The sequence below is a fragment of the Pithys albifrons genome, chromosome 1, assembly GCF_047495875.1.
Source record: "Pithys albifrons albifrons isolate INPA30051 chromosome 1, PitAlb_v1, whole genome shotgun sequence".
NCBI lineage: Eukaryota > Metazoa > Chordata > Aves > Passeriformes > Thamnophilidae > Pithys > Pithys albifrons.
In genome coordinates, this window is record NC_092458.1 from 80,032,579 (window position 1) to 80,048,687 (window position 16,109).

The 16,109-nt window shown below is 42.4% G+C and overlaps 1 protein-coding gene across 2 annotated transcripts in view; it reads left to right on the plus strand.

Moving 5' to 3' along the window:
- Positions 1 to 16,109, plus strand: part of ME3 (malic enzyme 3) — a 121,652-nt gene that overhangs the window by 66,010 nt on the left and 39,533 nt on the right. For both annotated transcript variants that reach the window (XM_071556202.1, XM_071556210.1), the window contains exon 3: positions 791 to 940. In XM_071556202.1, coding sequence (XP_071412303.1) covers positions 791 to 940 — 150 coding nt within the window. The remainder of the gene's footprint in view (positions 1 to 790; positions 941 to 16,109) is intronic.

Consider the following 16,109-nt stretch of genomic DNA (forward strand, 5'->3'; position numbering starts at 1 on the left):
CTTTTGATCATCTTCGTAACCCTCCTCTGCACCTGCTCCAACAGGTCCAATGATACTACTTTTTTTTAACCACTGCATTAGTGGAGAGCTCTGGTATACTTGAGGTACCAGTACCCAACAATAAAGCAGTTCCTGTCCCAGAGCACTGGAGGGTGAACACAGGTATTGCATTTACCTATCTGTACAATCATCAATACACTCACTAAAATATTGGATGGAAGAACAAAAGTTAAACTGTCAATGGGTTGGAAAAAAATTTTAAAAATTGAAACCGTGATACATATTGACTAATCTTCCTATTCCTGAGCTTCCATTGCATTCAGTATCATTTATCAGGGTTATCAATCAAAGATGGAGTTTGATTCCTGGTGTGATGGATAGTAGGGTTTGCATCTCCATCTCTCAGCTGCCATTGGTCTGGGATCTGAGACAGCAGGACTGTTACCCTCTAGAGCAATTGCATTGGCTTTTCTGCATCACAAATGCCTGCATTGATCCTGCGAGTTAAATATTGTTGGCTGTGTATGATGCCTTTTGATGCAAATTCCAAAATTCTGAGGTTATGCATGGGCCTGACTTCCAGCCCTACTGAGTCTTTGTGAGCTGTTGGAGAGGATGGTGGAGGTGGCCAGGCCACCTGGGAAATTTTGCTCCATCTGCTCATGATGTAGCACCAAGGAGTGCCAGGGGGAGACCTGAGTACATACTGAGTGAGCCAACGACTGTTTTTTGTGAAACTGTTAACAACCATAAATACTGATATGTAATGATTTTATTTTTTTCTTTTAAGGTATATTATTCTTATGACATTGCAAGACAGGAATGAGAAGCTTTTTTACCGAGTGCTCACCTCTGATATTGAGAGATTCATGCCCATCGTTTACACCCCAACAGTTGGCCTGGCTTGTCAGCAGTATGGTTTGGCTTTCAGGAGACCACGGTGAGTTAAGAGAGTGTGCTTGACACTTTTTTAATTTCATGTGAATATTTCTTTTGTGTCAACAATCCCTCTTTATGTGGGTGGCCCAAAACATCTAAAACTCAATCCCTCATCACAAAATGGACCAGCAAGTAACATTGTGTGTGTACTGTTGATGATGAGCTGGGGAGGGGAGAATAGCTCTGCCTTCTTCCTCTAAACAGCTAGCAGTGTGGTTTTGTTCTCAAAGAGTACTGTACAGTCTGTGCAGCTTAGCTCCAAACAGCTCACTGAACTGATGGCTGCACTCATCCCCATGCTGTCTCAGGAGCACTGAGCACCTTCTACAGTGCTGGTGTTCAAGTAATTGTTGGGCTTTGGATACATTGTGCTGGTTTTGAACTTTTGTATGCATTTCCACAAACCACCCCACAAGAATCACTTTGGTAGGACATGATGCTCTGCATCAGTGCCTTACTCTCTGCTCAGAACAGTCACTGTGTGAATTCATGCAACATTAAACACTCTGTACCATGCTGGAAGACCCTACTCTGCATAATTCTTTTTAATAATTACTGCTTAGATAAGGCCCTTGTTAGCATTCTGGAATACATATTAGTCCTAGCCTGAAAATTCAGTGTTAAGGTCCAGTTTTCTTTGCAAGCCTTTTACTTTTTTGTCCTTGAAATGTACCAGTTGGCAGATAAACATTTTAGCTTATACCATTTTCAAAGCATTTTACAAGCACGAGGTTTGTCTGCAGTTTCATCTGAGAGTAGTGTTGTAGGTGAGAATAGTGTTGTAGGTAGACTAGTTCTACTAACTGGCTCAGTATCACAGGGGAATGCTGAGGCAGATCTTGAAGGGGACTGTGTAGACAGATAATGAATAACATATTAGGGATAGTCTTGGCAAACATGCTTGCCTCCTGCTTGTCATCAAAATTTATAGTAAAGCCATTGCATTCCTTCACATGAGCTGCTGCTCAGAATTGCCTTTTGGCTTGATTTTTCCCCAGGCAATTGCATTCTGTGCCCTGATATGCAATTTCTGGATCTGCTGGGCAGTGGTGAACTAATCAAGCCTTGATCATATCCCCGCCACCTTCTCAGTGTATATAAGAAAACCGGAGAAGGAATTAACTCTTTATATGGAGGTTGCCTCCAGGTTGCCTTTACCTTGTAGTTAGTTAAAACAGTATTTGGGAGCTTTGCTTCTTTTGTTTTCCATTCATTGTTATCTTCAGGAAAGTGGGAATGTCTTTCCACATACTAAACGCTTTCTACAGTTGTTGCTGTTGGAGAATTTCCCTTCCTGTACCTCACATCTTTCTCATGTTTTAAATCCACAGTATTTTACCAGTGTGATAAGAACATCTGTTCTCTTAGTCTGACAGTTTTGCTGCTGAATTTGGGCTGGGGTTTTTCTGGATTCCAGTCCATAGCTTCTGCAGGAAAGGGCAAATGATCATGCCTTTAGTACACTGGACTTCCTCTGGTGAGGAGTTTGTTTCCCTGAAGATCCAGAGTGAATTTCAGCTTATCTCCAAATTTGGTTTTAATCAAGGTTGTTTTAGCAGAAGAATGTTTTTGTTGTGAAAAGAGCTGTTATATCATGTAATGATGGTACAGAAAAATTAAAGGTGAGCAATTCAGATCTATATAGACCCTGTGACACTGAAAGCAGCTAAGAATAATCAAGGCCACAGCTGCTGTTGATCATTAAAGGAGAAATCACTCCCCAGGAGTTCTTAGCAAGTCCCCAGAAGTTTCTCATGAGAGCTCCTCAGGTTTCCCACATAACACCGGAGATGTTCCTGAAAACAGTCAGGATGAGTTCACCAAAACACTGGACTTGTGAGATATGGATTATAACCAACTGGGATTTGCAGTTAGATGGTGTGAGTTCAATTTAGCCAATAGAACGTAGCTTTAACCCTATATAAACCATGTGCAGTGTGTAATAAATGGCATTCGCTTGACCACATTGGTCTGATGCGTGGTGTCCTTTTTCCTCTGTGTTATTTGTTGTTTACTTTAGTGTAAAGTGATTAGATTAAAATGGAAAGCATTAATATGTGCCTTTTTCCCCAAATCTGACTCTCATTGTCAGAGAGTATATATTTTTTCTCCTGAAGCATATTACATACTTCAGGAGTTGGCCTGCAAGATACACAGTTCGAGGGAGGATGCCAACACTTTCTGCTAGAATCATTAGGACCTGCAGATTTGGGGAGCTCAGGAATTAAGATCTAAGTTTGAATTTTTAGCTCTTCCCATGCTTGTTATCCTAAGGTGCACTGGCAGTCTGAAAAGCTGATCCTTCTAACCTATTTTTATGTGAATCAGAAAGTTTTAAAACAAAATGACACTTATGTGTAAAATATACTTCATTGGTGTTTTAGGAAGAACATAGCACCTGGAACTGGAGAGGATGTCCAAGCCATTCAGTTTTGCACTGCCATCACAGGAAGCCTTGTCATTTAATCCTGTTCACTAACTGATTATATTTTATTTTGAATCCGCAATAAGGCTGCCCTACATAGACCATCCCAGTACTCTCATATAAACAGAAAGTGTTTTTCCCTTCGTATATAACCTAAATGTTCTTTGCCAACATCTCCCTCTCTTCAGTAGGTTTTTCACAGTAGAAGAGTGGGATTATGTTCAGTCTGGTGGTTTTCTTGCCTGTAGTTTGTGCTGCTCTGTCCTGGTGTTTCCACTCTGGAGTGTCCTGTTTGGCTACAATTCTCCTGAAATCCACAAAAGAAGAGTGAGCACTGCTTTGCCATAGAGGACTGGCAGTGTTGAAGAGGTCAGAGTGGTCAGTTTAGTTCTTCTAACGCATCCCAGCATGCCCTCGATTTTTTGGCATTATCAGAGTGGTCTGGTCACTGTAATTCATTTTGCCATCTCCCTGTGAATCTTTTGTTTGAGACAATTACTCCAGTAGATATGTTCCACTCTAGAATTGGGCATAGCATTTCTCCTCACTACGTGTCCTGCTGTGAACTCTGTCCTGTTGGGTTAGGGTCATTCTCTCCCTGGAATCAATGTCTTTTGTCCTCGGGACTGCCACATCTCCCAGATCGACTCTTTGGGTGACAGTGAGCTGATTTGAGTGTTTGCTGTAGCAATTACCTTTTTATCCAAACCGCCACATTTAATGCTGTTAATCAGGCAGGAGAGATGGGATATCTGTTTTAAAAGCCCACATGGTGCTCCAACATGGGTGGAAATGCCCATATAGCACAGCCTATGGTGCAGAGGGAAGTCTACAGAATATGGTGCAGGCTGTTGTGGCCTCAGCAGCAGCAATTAGTGACCTGTGGACACAATTAACTTCTTCCCCAAGTCGAGATCTTTCTCTGTCCCATTAGTGCTTGGCTTTATATTTGAAGGTTGAGCTTGGAAAGACTGAAGTGCAAGTAACTTGCTTACAAAGCAGCTCTTGTAACACCATCCAAAACCAGTCCACTGATGTCCAGCAGGGCTTCTCTCATCAGAATATGTTTATCAGTGCTTGCATGGCTGCATATTTTGTTTGCCAGATACTGCTATTGTAATTTCAGGATTCAATGCCTCTTTTACCTTTCTTAACCTTTACAAACAAACCCTTAAGGGGGGACCTGTTACCTGCACTTTTATGTGGCTGGTCTTCAGAGTTCCTCTCACAAGTCAAGGTTCCAGCATCCTCCCTGCCAGCAGATTTGTCTACCCCAAATGGAATCAGACACCTGCTGTTCTTTTCTCTCAGAAAACTACCCAGCCAGCAGTCTAAAAGTGTAGGCTTTCTCTGTTTACCAGTAGAAAAGAGCTACTAGGACAAAACCATTTGCAAGCATCCAACTCTTCTCAGCTTATCTATGATACCCACACTCTCCCCACTTCTTCTGGTGGGTCAGGCAGAGTTTGTGAGGACTCAGCAAGTTCCCATCTGTGCCTTCCCCAAACTCTTACTGCTTTTCTCTTCACTAGTTGCTTCTGTAGACTTAAGGCAGGATTTTTTTTCCTTTGGCCTCAGACTTTCTCCTATGTGATGAAGCCTCTCAAGGGGTTTAGAATGACTGAAATAGAGGTGAAACCATAAAATTAATAAAAATTACATTAAGGCACTGTTGCCTAAGAGCTCTGAAGTTTTTGCTGGAAGGTGTCTATGTTGACTACATTTTTCCTATCTTGTTTTTCAGGCAGCTCCCTCGTGAGTTAGCAATATTTGTTTAATCAAAGCCATGCAATAAGCATTGCAACCTTCAGGCTAAAGTAGTTTCATTTTGTATTTTGAACTTTTGAAATAAAAATATACTTTTTTGTGTAATTTGTAAGTACAGCTTGAAGTACCAAGCAGTAGCACCTCTGTCACAGCTATGATTAAGGACCCTGTCAAAATCTGTCTTCTGTGATCAAATCACATTAAATAAGCACAAGAGAAGAGTAACCATGTCCAAAGAGAAATCTTCCTAGGCATGGATCCTTTCTGCAGCAGTGATAGGAGGAGTATAGAACTAGGGTAAGCAAATATGCTCACTTCTTGGGTGCTTGTCAGATTATGCTCCTCCTTAATTTGTGTCTCAGGGTCTTGTGTTTGCAGTTTTGTTACAAAAATCTACTGCTCTGTTTGACTTCATAAGTTCTGGAATGGTTGTAAGGGACTCAGGTGTATACACATTGTCAAGGCCAAATGATGTGACTGGAAATGGTGTCCCAAGGTAGCAAGATTCATTTAACATAGAGAACAATATGTCTTTTACAAGGTGTGATGTTTGAGGGTGATCCAGACTTAAGGGCGTTTTCTTGCAGCGTTGTACAGCTTCAGATCCTATGGCTGCACATGCACAGCTTTTCAATCTGTCTCCTGCAATCCATCCCTGGCATCCCTTCACTCTTCCCTCCCACCACCCCTCCCACTGCCTCCAGAGATGTCCATGCAGCTGTGTAGTGATCTGGTTCAAGAACAAATCTGGGTAGATCCAAGTCCTTTTTGGGCCAGAGTCGCAGTAATCCAAATAGCCAGTTCACTGCCACCTGCAACCGGAGCTGTGCTGACATGGGAAAGGGGATGTGCTGAAGCAGGAACAAGCTGCTCAAGGCATGGGGAGGGCAGGTTTGCTTACATTCAGCAGCAGTTGTAACATTCCTGACTTCTACTGAAGGACAGGTTACCCTAGGTACTAAGGAACATAGGCTTTGGAAGTGTTTTTTTTGCTTTTGAAAGCCCAGAGATCCTTTATCCCCATCAGGGATTTGGTAGAAGGAAAGCATGAAATGTAACAGAACTGGGCTTGCAACATTCTGAGACTAAATGAGGGAAGGAAGGAGGAATGTTTTCCTTTGATCCCATTAACAGATAGTCACCACTTCGTTAGGAAATGCTTCTCCCACCTCTATGAGCTTTCAGATTGTGTCTGAGAGTCCTTTTTGCTTTAGAGTAAGGATACAAAGGCCTCTTCAAAGAAATGTTCATGAAGTATTTTGATTTTTTTCCTTTTTTCTCTTTTTTTTCAATGTAAAATGTACTTAATTAATATCATGAGGGCCCTTATGCAGCACAGGATTGAACATGTGCAATGCTGTTTAAAAGGTATGTTTTAAGCCTGAGGATGGATCTCTTTTAGTTGTGAGAGTGTCTTTGAAAGACTATATTTTTTCACAAAGACAAAGCAGAGTGGAAACTTATCTTAGAGCATGGAATCAGGTTTTTGTTTCTTCTGTGATAGTGAGGGATAGTTTATTACAGTGGCATAAGACCATAGTCTATCGAGACACTGGCTAATTCATGAGCATACTGATATTTGAAAGTATAAAGTTGTCAGCTGCTCCTCAAAGGCTTTTGGCATCCCCTGAGAGCAGGACTGGAAAAGGTTGGTGTATCACCATTGGAGGAAAGTTATGAGGACAGAAGAAACTTGCCTAAGTTCACTCTTTTTTTCTAGGAGCATAAATATCCTTGACTGCTTGCAGAACAATGCCAAACATGTTGGGATCAAGTTGAACCTCGAGAATGAAAGCTAACAGGATGCAGATGGTGTGAAAATTAAGTCTGACAGAATAATGATCTGTGTCTCTGATGAAAAATGAGCAAATGAAACATCACTCAAGCTACAGAATTGTCTTGTCAGCAGGTCTGGCTCTGCTGAGTGGCACTTTTTTTAATGGTGTTGTGCAGTCTGAACAGCAGGAGGAAAAGTTGCCTGCCATTTCTAGACACTTCAAGACCAAACAAAATGGAATTAGAACAAAGGTGTAAATCCCATAGAGTTGTCCCTAATCACGGAATTGTCTGCACTGCCTCTTCTATTAAACACTGGAGACCAGAATTGAGTGGAAAGATTGGGGTTTGGATTATTATTTGTTTTGAAACCCCTTTAGGCAATGTCTACTTCTTGTAAAAACACTGGTTGTCATGACTTCTCTTCTTGCCACCAGCCTGGTTCAGGCTCCTTCCCGAGGCAGCTGAAGTCAGTGTATGAGAGGATGAATGCGTTTAATGATGTGTTTAGTTAACCACCACGAACAGACTGCTCTTGTAGTAGATTGAAGGAGAGGCGCTGTGTGTGGAAAGTCTCATGGAGACTGCATGTAGTCAGGAGACCCTGAAGAGATTGGCAGGAGGTATAGATGGGAGACAGTCCTTGGTAGGAGACAAGATTATTGAATGAGGAGGGGAAGACTGTGGTTGAAGTAGGTGAAGAGAAAGCAGTTAGTGCAGAGGAGACCAGGGCTGCTAAAAATAGCTCAGCCTGTGTGGAACTTCTGAGAGCTGGTAAAGTAGGTCAAAGGATTCCCCTGTCCTTACCCCACTTTTTCCAGGCAAGTCTTTTCAGCATGATGTACCCTCATCCTTGTCCCTTCTCTGTTCCCCTTTCAGTGAAGTGTTTCTGAAAATAGGGAGAGTAGGACAGATAGGTATGCGGATTGGTCAACTCCTCACACGGGGCACCATCTATGAGGGTTGGTTTCTTGTAGCCTCGTTAATGCTGTGTGCTGAAGGAATGTGCAATGATATGGAACTTCTCCTGGTCCTGGATTATCAGTTCATTAACCTAGGAGAAGTGTGTGCTCTATGCTCACCCCGACCATGTGGTCTCTGAGAGCCCCCCACGAAGGACACACAGGGACCACCGGTGAAGGCAGGAACAAAGAGAAATTTTAATCAGGAGTACAGGCTTATATGACATTCTCCAAGCCATGTATTGAGAATGGATTGCTACAGATAGGCTTCTGGGCATACCGGGAGATACTGGTGTCCTGATCTGAGGTTCCATGGAGGCTGGGGAATGGGATAGACACTGTTGGCATTGTGAGGCTGTACCACAGTTAGTACATTGCAATGGGAGGGAAAAAGGACTTCCATCCATTTTTTTACTTAGAAAAACAGTCAATGTTCCTTATTCCTTATTTCCAGTCATCTCTCTCTCTTCCTTGTTTATACTAAGGAAAATGCGTATGCAGTAGCTCTTACACCACTAGAAACTTCCATGGGCATGAGGTAAAATTTCAGAAGTTAACAGAAAATCTCAATTTATGAAGGTCAGGCTTTCCTCTGCTGTCAGAGTTGATTTAGATTTAAGTCTGTTGAAATTCCTTGATTTACCAGGAGAAGCTCAAAGGAAGAGGTGGAGTAACCAAAAGAAAGAGGTTGACCTGATGAAGGAAATAGAAGAGGATGTGTTCGCCTTTGATCTGGTATAAGTCTATGCTGCTGCCACAAGAAACAACCCCACCTCAAACAAAAAATGCCAAAGACAGGGAGGAGGGAGGAGAATTATTTAGAATAATGAATACCAGGATGTAAATTGGAGGGGAAATGATGCTGACTATCATGAAACCCTTGGACAGTAGTATCCACTGTGAACTGTGCTTGGGGACTTGGAGACATTTTTTATGAGGAGTAATCCTCTTTTTAGTGGTTTAGTTCATTTATCATTTATATTGGTAAACAATACATTTTTATTGTATAATTTATATTGACTTTTCTATGCCACTGTAAGGTAACTGAGATGCAGTCTCATGTTGCTGTGTAATGGCTGTGTCAGGGTTATCAAGCTTGCACCCTTATCCTCTAGTAAAACAGGGCGTCCATTTCCGAAAGAGAGCTGGTTTGCATTTGCCAAAAACTTCCCCTACAGGTCTGCACAGAGTGAAGACTTCTGTGCTTTGCCACTGTAATTCTTATATTCCTTATGTTTTGCTGTGTTTGGGTGTTGTTTCTGGAGAACTGTGTGCAGGCACTTAATTCAAACATTTTGGCAAGTCAAGCCACACCCATCAGTTCAGAGGTGGGCCCATGTGAGCCTCATGAAGTTAGTTCAGCAAGGTCAAGTGCTTGGGTTAGGGCAAACCCAAGCACAAGAACAGGCTAGGTGAAGAATGGATTGAGAGCAGCCCTGGCAAGAAAGTCTTGGGGATGTTGGTGGAACCATTATATGACCTGGAAGCATGTGCACTGGCAGCCCAGGAAGCAGCCGTATCCTGGGCTGCATCCAAAGCAGCATGACCAGCAGGTTGAGGGAGGTGATTCTACCCCTCTACTGTGCTCTTGTCAGACCCCACCTGGAGTGCCTTGTCCAGCTCTGAGTCCCCCTTTATAAGAAGGATGTGGACCTGTTAGAGAGAGTCCAGAAGAGGTCACAGAGATGCTCAGATGGCTGGAGAACCTCTCCTATGAAGCCAGGCTGAAATAGCTGGGGTTTGTCCCACCTGGAGAAGAGAAGGATCCAGGGAGACTTTATAGCACCTTCCAGTACCTTAAGGAGTCTACAACAGAGCAGGATGGGGACTTTCTATAAGGGCATGTAGCGATAGTATGAGGAGCAATGGTTTTTAAAATGAAAGAGAGTAGGTTTAGATTAGATATAAGAAGCTTCTGACTGCCAGGATGGTGAGGCACTGGCACAGTTGCCCTGAGAAGTTGTAAGTGCCCCATCCCTGCGAATGTTCAAGACCAGATTGGATGGAGCTCTGAGCAACCTGGTCTAGTGGAAGGTGTCTCTGCCCATAGCAAGAGGGTTTGATCTATGATCTTTAATGTCGGTCTAGTCCAAACCATTCTGTGATCCTGTGATTCTATTACATGATCATGGAAGACTTCCTTTAAACATTGATGTTATTTTCTGTATTTGCTGCAATTTATGGCAAAAGTTAGATTTTTTTAAAGTGGATTCGCTAAGAGTATGCCAAGTTATATTTAATTTATCTGAAAGCTGATTGCTCTCATATTGTCAAAATAATCTTTCTTTTCTTTGTCACACTTTGTCGTAATTGTGTTCATTCTTGGGGCTCCCTGCAGTGCACTTTAAAAGTGACGGTGTGGGTCTTGAAAGAATTTGCACAGTGCAGGAAGGAAATATAATCAGAGTAGGACTTCACTTCCCAAGGATTTTTGATCCCACGTTAACCTCTGTACTATCAAGTAAAACAGAATACATTACGTGCTTAGCAGTGAAAATAGATAAGGGCTCCTCCTTCAACATCAACAGACCAACAGCACTAATTGACCACCTCAACATGTTTCTCTTTGTAACCTTGTAATCTCCCAGTTACTGAGATGCTGCCGGAATCCGACACACAGGCAGGTTTAGGACTCAAGCTTCAGAAAGGCAGAGGAAAATCAAGGTTGAGTCAGATTTTCCTACATTTAAAGTTGTTTTTAAACTAAAGGCTTCAAGCCCCTTGAGCATGGTGAGCTTAAATGCAGCAAAGCATACTGAATTTGGGGGAAATGCCCATTCTTGCTTGTTGGTGGAATCCCTGGATGGTGGGAACTTATGTCTCACCTCAAAGCCTAGTCCTTACTCATCTGCATCTGTAAATTTATGTGTGGGTGACAGAAGACAGTCTGCTTGCTCCACGACTGAAAAGGTCACCAGAAAAATTTGGTTTCTTAAGTTTTAAAATGCAAGGATTTAACGCCTACATTATGCTATGACCTGGCAGTTCTCTGGTTCAACCAGAGAATCCATTCTTGAGAATACAGTAGGGACAAGCAGCTCATGACAAGCCAAGAGCAACAGGGGTCTTTTAGCCTCCTTCCTTAATCCTAGAATGTGGATAGCAGAGATCCATGGGAACCTGATTCCAACCCCCTAGGTTTTCACATTGCTGCACAATGACCAATAACAGTAGTTACTGAGCCAGTCTTTCTCCATCAATTCCCTCCTGGAGAGGAAGAGAGGACTGTATGTTCTTAGGCTCTTTCCTGACTAGCAGAACTAATAAATTCAGAATTCCTCCTGATTTCAGTCAACTGTCCCCTAACATTTCATATTTGTGATACCTTCTGTTTCCTTCCACATTCCCTTCATCCCTTTTCCATACCCACCTGTGCTGCACCATAGCCACCCATACCACCCTTCCCTCACCTCTTCCTTAGGGAGCAGTGAGTACAGCTTTCAGTGCTCTGCTTGCTGTCCCCTCTGATTTCCTTTTTGGTCCTGCCTCATAACCATTCCCATTTTTTTATTTGGTTCCTTCTACAGTCACCTTTTTCTTCTTTTTCTCTGTCTTCTGCTTAGTTCTGCAGCCCAGGAAAGCCTAAAGACTTTGCTAGTGCTGGGTTAGTGAGGGCTTAGTAGGTACTGGGTAGGAAGCAGCACATGTCATGTGTAGCTGCAAGCTGTCTTTTTGGCCAACTGTCAGAATAATTGTCAGAGGAAGGTGTGTATTCCCATCCCCAGAGTGGTGGGGACATGAACCCCTTTATCTTTTTACTCAACAGTATTTTTCATTAAAAGGTGTAGGAACAAACATCTTTGAGACCTTTGTCTTTCTGATAAATGTGTTGAATTGAGCCTGCAGGTGAGAGAGGACACAGAGTGATTGTATAATCACCCTTTTCCTGGAAAAAAACAAAACTAAATTTAGTACTTGATAGACTAGGAGATAGACCCAAAAGCTTTATTTTAGGCCCTGATCTGGACCTTCCTGCTGTGCTGAGAGTTGGACTGTGCCAAATCACAGGGAGGACTACAGCTTGCCCTGAAGCCTGTGTGTACTGCTCTCTGTGTTTGGGTGCAGTCACTCATATGTGCTCATTCAAATCTCCCTGTTCTTTGGCAGGTTCCTACAGCTTAGCAGCTTGCCATCCCTTGGGATCACAGATATTTGCCTCTGTGGGTTTGGGAGGTTTGCATGGATAATGAATCTTTTGTTATTAGACCTTGGAGCCTTCATCTTCTGGTTGCCACACTGAATTTTGGGTTTCTTGCCTAAAATATATGGTGAAAACATTAAGGTCATTTATAGTAGTAATGCAATAATTCCCCTTGGAGATAATTTGAAATTAAATCTCTTGGTGTACTTTAATTATAGATATATTGCCTTATAAATCTCTGTATAAATTTCATTAATAGTTGATTGTGCTTGGTTTCTGTTATTTTTTTTATCAGTACCTCAGGGTACTGTCCAGCATTCTACAATTTACAAAGAAAATTATCTAAAACAGTGAAAGGTTCTTGGCTTTTATTATAAACAAATCTGCAAAAAATGGCTGATGAATCACCACAGAGATTTTGTCCAATCTGATGATTAATTGTACTGTATTTAGACAAATCAGTGCATGCTAGCACATACTGTCTCTCCAAAGCCTGTAGCCCACAGGCATTTGTAATCTCAAATTCTCTAAAAGAGCCAAGCAATTTCAAAGTTTATTTTGTTATTCTGAAGCCTTTTGTCCTGTTCTGGCAGAGACCAGAACTAAAAAAAGTCAACAGTGAGGGTGCAGCTGGTGGAAACATCTCTAAAGAATCATATTGCTCAATCTGTCACTTTTGTATATGAGTTTTGGAAGTGTAAATAAATAAACACAAATGTAGGGCTTTACTGTAAGCACATTTTATTGCATCTCTAGCACAGACTGGCCTTTAATCCAGAGGAGGTCCTCCATCCTGTTCTCTGGCACAGCAGTGAGAATTTTCTGTGGTTAGAATGCAATAAAAGCCAAGTCCATCAGCTGATCCCTCCCTCACGTGTGTCCCTTTTGCAACCTTGGACAGCCCAAATACCTACCAGTCAGCTGGGCTTGGGGCATAATTCAGCCAGACTGCGAAGAGCACAGAGTGGCATGCAGGAGCAGTCAGCATACTTCCACAGTGACAAGTCAACTTGTTTCTTAATTTCCTGAGTGTGAAAATAATTCTGATGTGAATTTCAACATTACCCTGAGACAGTCTTGCTAAAGGTCTTTCTGTAAGGCAGTGGCTGTCATCGCTGCAGAAGGTCTGCTTGTGCCATGCCTGGCAGAGCACTTTTCTCTCCAACCTTTATATCTCACTGTAGGTTTCTGGCTGCTGTCTCACAACTTTTTCATGGCTAGTCAACAGCAGCCTGGTGCAGGCTGCGATGCTGGCGAAGATCTGACTCATCTCTTTTGTTTGTTGCTTTTTTAAGCCATGGTTTCCCAAGGACTTCCTATGTCTTCTAAAGGAAATCCAGTCCCAATTAAGTTAAAACACTCAAGGACTTTTATGTGGGCAGAATTTCATCACTTTCAGGTTGCAAGTGGAGACACTTAACCTTTGTCCTGAACATTTTTGGTCTGAGAATGAGGCATTCCTACCCGGATGAAAACGCTGACTCATGATGCCTGCTTGTTTGATACAAGTATTGGGAATATGTACATTTTTTTAAATGCTAACTCACCTGATAGTTTTTATCATCTCCTCACTTGTGGAGCAAGTTGCCCTCGTAGCACCCAGACTAGAGGTTAATAAGCGCAAAGAAAATAAAGAAAATGAAACAAAGCCAGAGTCTTGTTGCCGTATACACAGCCTAGTATTACAATTCAGTGCACACTGGTAGGGCAGCACACTGAGAATGAGCTCGATTCCTCAGAAGGATGGTTTTCAACTGTCTTCTTAGGAGCTTTTGAGGTCCTTCTAATGGTTTCTCTTTTCCTCCACAGGAACATAAATATACAATAATTTCTGTCTCAGCTATTAAGGAAAATTCATGTGAAGCAACGAGTGGTGTCCTCTTGCTTCATGCTACTATATTGTATCAGTGATGCAGTGCCATCATCTGTTCTGTTCTTTTATGGATTTTGACCAGTGTGATGTAAAGTTGGTAGGCATAATTGCTGACTTTTACTCATATATGATCATTGCAAAGAGACCATTAATTGTATGGGTACAAACAGGTAACTGAAATCTACAGCACCGGCCGAGACTGGAGGACGAGCACAGCACTGGCCAAATACATTTTACATGGAGCTTGATAAAGCAAAGGCATTGATTGCATTTGATTACATCGTATTTCTGTTTGATTTCATGTCAGAGGCAGCAGTGGACTGGAAAAGTGGGGCAAGACCACACCAAAAGGCTTGCAAACACAGCCACAGGAGCACTGGTACTTGCCAAGAAAAAGCTATTAGGAGAGAGGGGAAGACTTTTGGGTAGGAGGGAAGTGAGGAAAGATTTGGAGCCGTGAGGAAAGAAGTTGCATAATGTTTTTCACTCTCCTCTGTGCTTTAGGAGATGAACATTCTCTGTAAATAAACAATAGGGCTTTAGAGATAGCACTGCTAGCTCCACTATTTTTTCTAATGGGAGGTAGCTAACAAGTCAGCATTGATAACCAGGAATATCAGAAAGGTAAACACTAGCCTTTTTTTTAAGAAGTTACTGCTTATTGAATGAAAGGATTAAAAGAATTTTTCTGTTTCCTAATATCTGAGATGTGTTAAAATTAATTCCTTCACAAATGTCTGAAAGAATAATAGAAATATGGAATGGTTTTGGTTGAAAGGGACCTTAGAGATCATCTAATTCTGACCCTGCCATAGACAGGGACATCTTTCACTAGATCAGGTTGCTCAAAGCCACATCCAAGCTGACCTTGAACACTTCCAGGGAAGGGGAGTCCGCAGACTCTCTGAGCAACTTGTTCCAGTGCCTCACCATCCGCACAGTAAAGAATTTCTTCCTAATACCTAATCTAAACCTGCACTCTTTCAGTTTGAAGCCATTAACCCTTGTCCTATCTCTGCATGTCCTTCTAAAAAAATATGAATGTTATTCTAGAAAGCCATCACCAATGTCTAGCATCACTGCCTCTGGGTATCAAATATGCCATGTTTTCCTTGTCTCTGAACTCCTTCTAAAATGAGCTTTGCAGTTAAGGGATTGTCTTCATTGTGGGACTTTCAGAATGCCATCAGGATGGCCAAGATCTAACCAGTACTGAGGACCAAGGCAGTTCAATGCCTCCCTGCCATCCCATCCCGTCACATCTCGGATGCTCAGCAGGGTCAGCCCCGGTTAGTACCAGGTGCTGTGACAGTCCCGAGGACTTCACTGTCACTGTCCAAGCTCGCTTGGCCGTGGCAAATGGACCTCAGGACTTAAACGGTGGGGCCAGTTCTGTGCACGCTGTGCCTCACCTAAAAAATCCACTGTGCAGGCTGGAAGGGCACGTGGGGAGAGCCCTGCCCAAATCTGCGTTCACGAAGTCAAGTCAGACATACATACACTGAGGACCAGTGCAGGATTCTTCCCCATGGCGCCTTGTGTAGCTTTACAATTCCTGGAGTACTTCCATGAATAGAATCAGGACAAAATGAGAAAAGAAAAGATTCTGTCCCTGGCTTAGGGATGAGAAAAGGTCTTGTATAGTGTGGGTGAGCATACTCAAGCCCTTCGATGGATTCTGCAATGACCAGCAGTTTGATAGATCCTGCAGGCCAGTTTGGGGAGTTTGACTGGACTTCCTGACATCCAGGCAGAAATACGACCTCAGTGACAAATTAAGAAGCTGTAACTCTTCTTGCAGTTTCCTGGACACTCACAGACGTGCTCAGTGGCACAATAAAATCCAAACTGATTTCTGCTGTAAGAGCTGTAGTGAAACCTGTGATATCATTGGACTGAATATGAGACTTCAGCTCTGAAACCCTAATGAATGCAGGTTGAAGCACACCTCACTCTTAATCATCCCGACAAAGCTAACAGCTCTCTGAAGGTTATTTAACCAGAAAGAGTGATACAGTGTCTATGTTCCTGTTTGAAATTGCTGGGGCAGTGAATTTTTACTAAGCTCTCTTTTATTTTTGTCCCTATACATTAATGAACCCATGCAGAGTGGCACATTCCTGGGCACAGGTGAGTTTTCTGGTCTGTAAAAACTGGTGGTGTCTCTGCCCCACATGATGTCCACATTACGTGACTTGATCAAAATTACTTATATTTTTAGCATTT